This window comes from Coptis chinensis, chromosome 4 (genome assembly GCF_015680905.1).
Source record: "Coptis chinensis isolate HL-2020 chromosome 4, ASM1568090v1, whole genome shotgun sequence".
Taxonomy (NCBI): domain Eukaryota; kingdom Viridiplantae; phylum Streptophyta; class Magnoliopsida; order Ranunculales; family Ranunculaceae; genus Coptis; species Coptis chinensis.
The window spans coordinates 75,917,120-75,928,886 of record NC_141459.1 but is presented as its reverse complement, the minus strand read 5'-3'; the positions used below and the strand labels follow the sequence as shown (position 1 = coordinate 75,928,886).

General features: G+C 32.8%; 1 protein-coding gene across 1 annotated transcript; it reads left to right on the top strand.

Annotated features, from left to right (window-relative positions):
- Positions 1-820: 820 nt before the first annotated feature.
- LOC147504842 (putative disease resistance protein At4g27220) lies at positions 821-5,325 on the top strand. Its single transcript, XM_086557555.1, has 2 exons — positions 821-1,038; positions 1,758-5,325. The coding sequence occupies exon 2, from the start codon at positions 1,760-1,762 to the stop codon at positions 4,991-4,993; it is 3,234 nt and encodes a 1,077-aa protein (XP_086413681.1). The 5' UTR covers positions 821-1,038; positions 1,758-1,759; the 3' UTR covers positions 4,994-5,325.
- Positions 5,326-11,767: the final 6,442 nt, after the last annotated feature.

Here is an 11,767-nt window from a genome sequence, read left to right as displayed (position 1 = left end):
TCAAAGTGATTTAGTCTAGTCAAAACTTCCAATTATGTTCAGTTATATTCATTGGCTTATAATCATAATCCGTACCTCAATAAGTACTCAAGCATAAATAGATACTTGGAGAATGAATCAAGTCAAAATGGAGCCGGCTAAATTTACTATCAAAGTCAGGATCATAAGGCCGCATTTTGGATTTTATTTTAGTGTTGCACTGAACTTTCAGTTCAGCAATTCGAGCTGAAAATGATTGTTGCGTTGAAAGTAAAAATAGCAACATTCTTGTTGCACCAAAAACAAACATCGCCGGATTTTAAATAACGTACACAGGCGGCATGCTCTTGTTTGATCAACACAGATATGTAAACTGTTAACTTTCCATATTCAGATATACTTTCATTTCATTTTTCATGTCATCAACGAACGGTTAGTTTGTTTATTAAAATAAAACCAAAGATCCACTCTACACGAATTTTGTGGTTTCACAATTTACCTGGTTCATACGTTACCTATTATTTGTGGCCCTAATTCATAAAATGGACCGGACCAAACATTAACGAAGTAAGAAGTTGTGACTTTTGAGACAACTGGAACCAAACATTTAGTTTGTCACGTACTCATTTAGTTTCTTACCTGTGATGTTCTTGATTGAGGAGGCCCACCATTTTAATTGTGTGTTAGTCAAGTCGCTATATGCGGCATTCATCTTCTGATCATGGTTTGTCGCTCATAGTTAATGAGCATATAATGATAGAGAATCTAAAGTTATTATATCAAACTGTCCACAAGTCTAAGGTCAGCGAATTATAGACTTTTGTAGTTTCATGTACGTCAAATCTTCTGTGTATAATTCAAAAACACTCATGATGTCGACTACCCTCTTCTAGTTCATTCTAATTCATTTAAATTTGTCTTGGAACATTTTTCCTCATGTTTTTCTAATCTGTTACTAAACGTTTTCTCAGTGAGTGCGATGTCCTGCTTTGTTGTAGTGATCAAGATCATGAAATAACTTAAGTATGTCAAGCACATTTGTTTTGCATCAATGATTTGGTATGCCCACAAACCTCTCCCTCCTCTATTAATTGTTGTTCTGCTTTATTATTTTGCATACATGTTTCAGATCGAGTCGCATTCTCAACTTCATAAAAGTTTTCTCATGTACTTGTTCTAATCTGATTAATCTTAATTTCTTGTACCAGAATTAAATGATTATATAAGAAACAGGAGCAGAATATATCACCGGATTACATTGAGATGAAGAGATTTTTCTTTTTTCTTTTTGAACGCTAAATTAAAGTGTGACTGAAAGAGAGTACTCATTACCACAAACATAGTTTGCACTTGTCTTCATAGGAGCGTTCTTATTAGCCTTTCTTAGCGTCCTTAGTGTGAGCTCTGCTAGTTATTAGAACTACCTATTTAGGCCAAAAAACAAAAAATAGAGTAAAATTTAAGAGCTCTAGCTTACGGATGTAATAATTTGTGGTTGATGTATGCTAGAGTACTTGGACAGTTTACATTGCACATTATTTTCCAAAAGACCAGTTGCTGATCAAGATATTTTGTCTTTTTTCCTTTATGGATCATTCGTATTATTTAAGCTTTTGTGGTTAGGCATATGGTTTTCGAAGTTTCTCTAGTTAGGCATCTGGTTTTCATTTCCTTTTATCACATGAAGTCCTATGGAAAAGTAAACTTTGTAATTGTTATTTCTCTTTGTTCACCTTCACTAATATATTTCTTAAGAACTAATGTACTGTTATGGGCAGGCATGGAAATTGTTGGAGCAATTGTTGGAAGTGTGCTAACTTGTATGTGTGGCTGCATCTGTGAACCAGTCACTAAACAATACAAGTATATCAAAAGGTCTACTAGAGGATTTGGGATGTTACTGGAAAGAAAAGGTGTTTTAGTTGCTCGAATGGAGGATGTGAAATTAAGATTGCATATTGCAGAGGTGAAAGGAAAGACGTGCACAAGTCAGGTGGAAAATTGGCTGCTGAGAGTCAATGATTTCAAAGTTCGAGTTGAAGGCCTGGAACAGAAAGCAAGATTAGCAAAAAGGTGCTTAAATGGGGTTTTACTTGATTGTAAATCACGACTGAACTTTGGCAAAGAAATCACAAGGTTAATTATAGAGGCTAATCTTTTAGACAGGGATGGTCAGTTCTCAGAAGAGCGTTTAGCTATTTTTGTCCCAACAATGGGGATTGAAATGATGCCACCAAGATTAATTGGTAAAACTACTGCTGAGAAGAATCTAGAGATGGTTTGGGAGTGCTTAATGGGTGATGAAGTTAGCAAAATCGGTGTCTATGGGATGGGCGGTGTGGGCAAAACGACCATGATGAAGAGTGTCAATGACCGACTCCTGAAAGAGAAACATTGTTTTGATAAGGTTCTTTGGGTCACTGTATCGGGGGACTCAAATATTCATAAACTTCAACATGACATTGCAAATGTAGTCGATACGGATCTATCGGTTGAAAAAGATGATGCTAGAAGGGCGTCATTATTGCTCAGAGCACTGCGTAATAGAGGGAGAATCGTGTTTATCTTAGACGATATGTGGAAAGCATTTTCTTTACAGGAGATAGGAATTCCCGAGCCTCTTAAAGATTTTGGGTGCAAACTAGTGCTGACCTCTAGGTCATTGGAAGTATGCCATAGGATGCAATGCCAAAAACATATTAAAGTAGAACCTTTATCAGAGGATGAGGCATGGGAACTATTCATTGAAACTGTTGGCGTAGATATCGTTCCAGAAGTAGTAAAGGTTGCAAAGGCTATTGTAGAAGAATGTGCTTGTTTGCCTCTTGCACTCGTCACAATTGGTGGAGCTATGAGAGGGAAGGATGACATTCGAGAGTGGAGAATTGCTTTAAATGATTTGAAAGAAACAACAAGTTTGGACGTGGACATGGAAGAGCAGGTTATTGAGCGTCTGAAGTTCAGTTATAATGAACTGAAAGATGATATTCTCAAACAATGTTTCTTGTATTGTGCATTATATCCCGAAGATTTCAAGATTGACTCAAGGGAGTTGATTGACCATTGGGTCATGGAAGGGCTAATCAAGGGGAGGAACATGGAGGATGAGAGGGATCGAGGCTATGTTGTATTGAATAAACTAAAACGATGTGGCATGCTAGAATCTGTTCACAATGCATCTTATCCTTCAAAAGATTTTGTATTAATGCATGATTTAATCAGGGTTATGGCTCTTCACATCGCAAGAACAAAATTCATGGTTAATGCTGGTCCACAGTTAAAAGCACTGCTGAATGAGGAAGAATGGAGAGAAGATCTCCAGAGGGTTTCTTTTACTGGAAGTTGTGTTGAAGAGATTTCAATAAGCCCTAAATGTCCTCAACTAACTACTTTGCTACTTATTCGCAGCCCATTGCTAAGTAATGGATTGAAACATATAGCACATTGTTTCTTTGTGCATATGCAAGGTCTTAGGGTTCTTGACATACGTGAGACTGATGTACAATTCCTACCGGATTCAGTATCAGACTTGGTGAAACTCCGTGCATTACTCTTACGTGGCTGTTCGAAGTTGAAAGGACTACCTTCATTATCCAAGGTCCAATCACTGGAAGTGTTGGAGCTCGAAGCAACTGCCTTAGAAGAACTGCCTCCAGGGATGGAAATGTTGGTGAACCTCAAGCGCCTTAATCTCAGTATGATGGAAAAACTAAGAGGAGTAATTCCCAAAGGATTAATATCAAAACTGTCTTCACTCCAAGAATTGAACTTTTATGGCACACAAGTTGATAAAATATATGCACCAGGAGCAGAGAAAGATTTTGTGGAGGAACTCCTATGCTTGACACGCTTGGAAAACATTTTCATAAACTTTCGTGATTTGTCTGACTATAATAGTTATGCTGGATCACGAAAATTCAACGGGTTGAAAGAGTTCTACATTGTTGCAGGAAATTCTAGATTTTTCTGGGGTTCTCATAGCAGAAGTGTGAAAATGTGTAATTGTCACAGTATTCCTAGTTGTACCGTCTCACTTCCTCAAGAAACTCAGTTCATTTCCATTGAAGAATTCCATGACCTCACCAGCTTGTCGGGTTTTGTATGCTTGAAAGATCAGAGGGATCTGAGAGAGTGTCACATCTATAATTGTAAAATAATGGAGTATATCTCGTCATCAAAAGAAGAAGAGGTCGGTACTCTCTTACTGGAGAGCCTGGAGATGATGGAAATCTCTAATTGTCCGAAACTGAGCACCATATATAAGGGGATCGCTACAGCAAGTGGCACTCTTTTTTGTTTGAAGGAATTGAACATCTATGGATGTGGTAGTCTCAAAATTTTATTCTCATCTAAGTTTTTACTGCAGCTCCAAAACCTGGAAACACTCATTGTCCGGAACTGTGATGAAATGGAGGAGCTGATAACAGTAGCAGATGAAAAACAGGAAGATGAGATAGATGAAGAAGGCAGCTGTAGCAGCAGATTACGGGAGTTAACTTTGTATGGCTTACCAAACCTGAAAAGCACATGGACTCGGGTATTTATGTTTAGCAACTCTTTGCGGTACGTTAGTGTAGGGAGTTGTGCTGGACTAAAGACCTTGTTCTCCACAAGGTTGTTGCGGCAACTTCAAAACCTCGAAGAGATTGAAGTTTCTAACTGTGAAGAAATGGAGGAGATTTTCATAGCAGAACATGAAACAGATAAAGCGAGCGAAAGTGTTATTACCATCAGACTTCCTAGTTTACGGAAGTTGCAGCTGGCAGAACTATCGAAGCTGAAGATCATTTGGAAGGGAGTTATGGTTTGTGATTCCCTTGAAACTGTAAAAGTATTAGAATGTGTTGAGTTGAGGAGGCTCCCAAAGTTCAGCAGCGATGATCCGTCTCAACCTGCTTTCCAACAAATCAAAGGAAGCAGAGAGTGGTGGGATTCACTGGAATGGGAACATCCATACGTCAAAGATCTCCTTCAACCCTTCTTTAAAGAGGAACAATATGACTGGTCTGACTAATACTTACACACTGATATTGCACAACCTGGTAGAGTCTCAGCTCTGATTTTTTAAGAGAACATCCATGATTGCCAGAAACCTTGATATCTTTTGTCTAGTTGAGCTGTCAACTTTTACTATGAACCGGTGGGGGTCTGCCTTAACCCCATAACTTAAAAAAAAAAAAAAAAAAAAAAAAAAAACTTTTACTATGAGCTCAACAGAGACAAACATAATTCTCAAACTCAAGTGTTTCACATATCTTATGTAGTAACACTACTGGTTGTTAAAACGCTATGGTGCTTAGTTGATTGCAAAGTTGTTTCTTAATTTGTAATTGGTTTACATGTAAACATCACAAGCAAATTTGCTACCATCTAGTTATCTACTACATATTCAAAGGTCAAAAAGCAAATAAAATATTGGTGGAATTTATGCGAATCTCCTAGTTAATAACTTATGATGAAGCCTTAGATCCGGTTTATTATGTGAGATTGCTGCTGTTGTAAATATATTCTTCATGGTGTTTAATCAATATACTCAAGTGTCCGTACAGATCCCTTTTGTTTTAAAACAAGTCTATTTTGCATTTTATTCATCATGTTCTTTAAGTACCTCAGATTTGGGATCCTGTTGATACTCTTCTCAAGGTGTGTTTGTTCAACTTATCGGTACTGGATCCTTATATGGGGACAAATAAGGCAGAAGAGCAATCCCAGCTTGAAATGTCAGGGAAAGTTAGTCGGAAGTTGTAGCCACTATTGATTAGTAATGGAAGACACAACCCAGAAAATTTCTGGGTGTATTTGTCAACCGGTGTCTCGGAGAAGCGGCAGAAGTGGAATGCACCCAAAGCATGTCCCCCTGCGCGCTGTTAGGATATTTGTCTGGGGTTGTATTGGGTTTATAAATTTTCTGTTCAGTGTCTGATCATTCGATTCAATAAAATTTTGAAATGGTTTGTGGATCAGTGGATGATTGTAACTAATTAAACCATGGCATGATATGATCAACATGTACATGAAGGTTGAAATTGTGGTTTCTCTGTCTTAAAGAGTTAAATTCAGATGCCCTTTAGTTATAACTTCTTTGGATACTTCATTTATCATTCGATATTTATTATCTCTAAAAGGGTTAGTTAGTCTTATCCCCATTAGATAATGAGCCAATTAGGATTTCTCTCTCTAGACAGGCAATTAGAATCTCTCTCCAAATACATACAAAAAAGAGAGAGGAGACTCTAATTTCTCTTTCTAGTAAGAGAGAAATCCTAATTGGCTCATCTAGTGGGATAATACTAATTAACCCTTTCAAATACTATAAGTATATATGACAATGCCTTAGTTTTGACCCCGAGCTGTTAAAGTAAAAAATACTAAAATTTTAAATAGACGCAAGTTCTATATTACGAAACATTTTCAGCTGATGATTATCCACATTGCTCAGGCTATAGTGGAAATCCAACTTCCAGATTGTCCAGATACCAGTACACAAATAATCCTGCGATGAGCTGGGTTCATAAACTATATACCATCAAGTTATTAAGGCCAAAATAATTTTAAGATGACAAGAGTAGGCATGCTACGGGGTGATACTAATATCGTAATAGCAAGTGTCGCGGCTGCAGAACATTGAGTCCACTAAAATTCCGTGATATATCTATATCTTAATATTAAAGCTCTCAAAAGGGGTATTTTTCGAGCTCTATTAAAATTTCACGTCATCTCCTATTAAAATGGAAATTTCTCTCCTATTTGAAAAATGGAAATTCCTCTTCTATTATAACGAGAATTCTTATCCTATTAAAACAAATTCTAACACTTCTAATTAAAGCGGGAATCCTTCTCCTATTAAAACTTTATCTTTTCCAATTGAAAAAACGGGATTTTAAAACTTAATTAAAACTTAATTTAAAACAATTTGTTAAAAAATTAAAACGGGTTATCGACTAAAACGGTAGTCAACGGGTTAGAAAAAAAAATCTAAATGTTTTCAAAAGAGCCGGTGCGTATGCACGGGCTACAAGCTAGTCTTAATATTAAAGCTCCCACAAGGGGTATTTTTCGAGCTGTATTAAAATTCCACGCCATCTCTTATTAAAACGGGAACTTTTTTCTTCTATTTGAAAAACGAGAATCTTTTTTTTTACAACAGAAATTCATCTCTTATTATAACGGAAATTCCTTTCATATTCCAACACTCCTAATTAAAGTAGGAATCATTCTCCTATTAAAATGGGAATGAAAAGAGAAAATCTAACATATCTAATTAAAATGGAAATTATTCTCCTGTTAAAACATGATTTCTCTCCCAATTGAAAAAATGGGGTTTTAAAATTTAATTAAAACTTTATTTAAAACAATTTGTTATAAAATTAAAACGGATTAAGGGCAACTAAAACGGTAGTCCCAATTTTCTTAAAAAAAACTAAATATTTTCAAAAGAGCTGGTGCGTATGCACGGGCCTACAACTTATAGCTATATATATATCCTTAGATATATATTATAGCTATACCCTCTTGGCTCTATTTTTCAAGACTTTACAGAGTCTCCAACTTTTTCTAAACTCTAATACTAATTACGGAAAAAAAAAAAAAATCCAAATCTTTAGATATATATTATAGTTATACCCTCACCGATCTATTTTTTGGAGCACTCTAGAGACTCCAATTTTTTCTAAACTCTATTACTAATTATAAAAAAATAGGTTATAAATAAATAAACAATCTCATCTAGAGTTTCACAGAATATCCAACTTTTTCTAAAACATATAGCTAATTACGGGAAAAAAAAAAACTAAATTGCAAAAAATAATATTTTTAACCAAAAACGATTTTCCTAAAATCCTTAAGCTACAAAGAATAGTTTCCACACTAATCTCAGACGAAGTTTAACATAACAAAATTTCTTTCTAGAAAATGATAATGAAACAATGAAAGAACAAATGAAAAAATGAATTGAGTTGCTTGAACATTTACTTTATGCATTTGTTAACCACACATGTAACTGGAAAAAAGGGGGAAAAAAAAAACTAATCATAAAATAAGTAATAGTGTACACCAAAAACAAATAAAATTGTATTGTATGCAATATATATATGGGCATAACAAATAAAGTTGAATCAATTTGAGGTGTAAAATTTAGTCATAGTTAAGGATTTCAAAAACCATATACCACAATAATTACGATATATTCTAATTAAATTTATGAATTTTATAATTTCCAATTTTAGCGGAATAACGAGATTCAGTTAAAACGGACGTTGGCTTAAATAAATTATATAATTATTGATTTAGTTAAAATAGACGTTGGGCTTAAATAAATTATATACCAAACCAAACCAAACCAAAACAAATTACATGTGGAAAATTAAATTATATAAAAAATAACATCACAAAATATATAATAGCAATTGAAAAAAAAACCCCAATAATAACAAATATTTTCAAATATATATAATACTGCATGAAACTAACGTCAAAGAACAATTACCGAGAAACAGAAAACTAGATGCAAATGCATTGAACTAACCTCAAATAATATTTAACAGGAAATCAGAAATTGGATGCACATGCAAACATTAAACTAATAAACTAATCTTAAAAATTAATTAATGGACAATATATCAGAATATTGATACAATTGTATTAAACTAACCTCAAAAAATAATTAACGGAAAATCAAAACTTGGATGCAAATACATCAAACTAACACCAACAAATAATTGTCGGGAAATTGGAAACTGGATGCAAATACATTGAACTAACCCTCAGAGATTAAATTACCGGGAAATCGGAAATTGGATGCAACTGTATTGAACTAACCTAAAAAAAATAACTAAATTGCAAAAAGCAATATTTTCAACCAAAAACGATTTTCCTAATACCCTTACGCCACAAATAATAGTTTCCACACTAATCTCAGGTGAAGTTTAACATAACAAAGTTTCTTTCTAGAAAATGATAATGAAACTATGAAAGAACAAATGAAAAAAATGAATTGAGTTGCTTGAACATTTACTTTATGCATTTGTTAACCACACATGTGACTGGGAAAAAAAGAAAAAAAAGAGTAAACTAATCATAAAATAAGTAATAGTGTACACCAAAAACAAATAAAATTATATTGTATGCACTATATATATGGGTCTAACAAATAAAGTTGAATCAATTTGAGGTGTAAAATTTAGTCATAGTTAAGGATTTCAAAAACCACAGGCCACAATAATTACGACATATTCTAATTAAATTTATGAATTTTATAATTTCCAATTTTAGCGGAATAATGAGATTCAGTTAAAATGAACGTTGGCTTAAATAATTTATATAACTATTGATTTAGTTAAAGTAGACGTTGGGCTTAAATAAATTATATACCAAACCAAACCAAAACAAATTACATATGGAAAATTAAATTATACAAAAAATAACATCACAAAATATATAATAGCAACTGGTAAAAAAACCCCCCCAATAATAACAAATATTTTCAAATATATATAATATTGCATGAAACTAACGTCAAAGAACAATTAATGAGAAACAGAAAACTAGATGCAAATACATCGAACTAACCTCAAATAATATTTAACGGGAAATCGAAAATTGGATGCACATGCAAGCATTAAACTAATCTTAAAAATTAATTAATGGACAATTAGAATATTGATACAACTGCATTAAACTAACCTCAAAGAATAAATAACGGGAAATCAAAACTTGAATGCACATACATCAAACTAACACCAACAAATAATTATCAGGAAATTGGAAACTGGATGCAAATACATTGAACTAACCCTCATAAATTAAATTATCGGGAAATCGGAAACTGGATGCAACTGTATTGAACTAACCTAAAACAAATAACTATAAATTGGAAACATGATACAAATGCGTGAAACTAATCTTTACAAATAATTAACGGGAAATCGGAAACTAGATGCAACTACACTAAACTAATTTCAAAAAATAAATTTGATGCAAATGCATTGAAGTAACCTCAAGAAATAATTAATGGAAAATCAGAAATTGGATGCAAATTCATTGAACTAACCTCAAACAATAATTAACGGAAATCAGAAACTAGATGCAAATATAACCTCATCGAATAATAAACGAGAAATCGAAAACTGGCCGGATGCAAATGTATTAAACTAATCTAAAAAAATGATTAACGGAAAATCGGAAACTAGATGCAAATGCATTTAACTGAGCTCGAAGAATAATTAGCAGTAAATTGGAAATTGGATGCAAATGCATTAAACTACAGCAAAGAATAATTAACAAGAAATCGAAAACTGGATGCAACTGCATTGAATTAACCTAAAAAAATAAATAACAGAAAATCCGAAATTGGATGCAAATGCATTGAACTAACTTCAAAATATAGTTGTGTTATATATTGTGGGAATTGAATGTCTCGATAAGTATAGTTTTGCATTTAAAACGGTGTTTATCTAATCTTTTTTCATATAATTGGGAACACCTTGCTATTCAAGTAGCTTCAATATGAACTTTATCTTATTAGACAATTTTATAAAACTTTAATCAAACTTCTATTATTAAACAACAAATGAAGTTGAAGGGTTTTATCAATGACGAGTTATTTTTTTTTAATAGAGAGTACGTGAGGTTTACATATTATAAGAAATTTGGATGAGTGAACAATATAATATATGTATATAATAGTTATGTATATATAGTTGAATATATTTTTCATAATAATTAATATGACAGGGCCCGTTCGTAGATAATCTTTGAAGATCCCACATACTAAGTCAGGTATATAATTTAAATAATAATTAACGGAAAATCGGAAACTGGATAATGTTTGATGATCCAATATAATAAATCAAGCATAATTTATTTTTATGTCATGTTTGCAAGGACACTACATATGGATAAGTATAAAGTTGGTATTACACACCACATTGGATAATTAAAAGAAAATCGAAAACTGGATTCAAATACATTGAACTGAGCTCAAAGAGTAATTAACGAGAAATTAAAAATTTTATGTAAATGCAATAAACTAAACTCAAAAAGTAATTAATTAGAAATCGGAAACTCGATGCAACTGTATTAAACTAACGTCAGAGAATAACTAATGGAAAATTAGAAATTGGATGCAAATACTTGAAAAATATTTAACTATAAATCGGAAATGGTATGCAAAAATACATCAAACAAACCTCAAATAATAATTAACGATGAATCAGAAACTTGATGCAAATGCATTGAACTAACCTCAAAATATAATTAACAGGAAATAAAAAACCAAATGCAACTGCATTGAATTAACCTCATAGAATAATTGCCGGGAAATCAGAAACTACATGCAAATACATTAAAATAACCTCAAAGAATAGTTAACGGAAAATCAGAAATCGGATGAAATTGCATTGAACTAATTAAAATCTCAAAGCATAAATAATCATAAATCATAAACTAGATGCAGATGTATTGAACTAACCTTCAAGAATTATAAATGAAAAATCGAAAGTTGTATGCAAATATAATGAACTAATCTAAAGACTAATTAACGAATATAGAAACATAAAAAAATAGATGCAAATGCACTGAACTAACCTCAATGAATAATTAATGGGAAATCATAAATTTGATGCAACTGCATTGAACAAACTTCAAAAAATAATTAATGGGAAATCGAAAACTTGCTGCAAATACATTAAACTAACCTCGAAAAATAATTAATGGAAAATCAGAAATTGGATGCAACTGCATTGAACTAACCTCAAAGAATAATTAACGGAAAATAGAAAACTAGATGTAA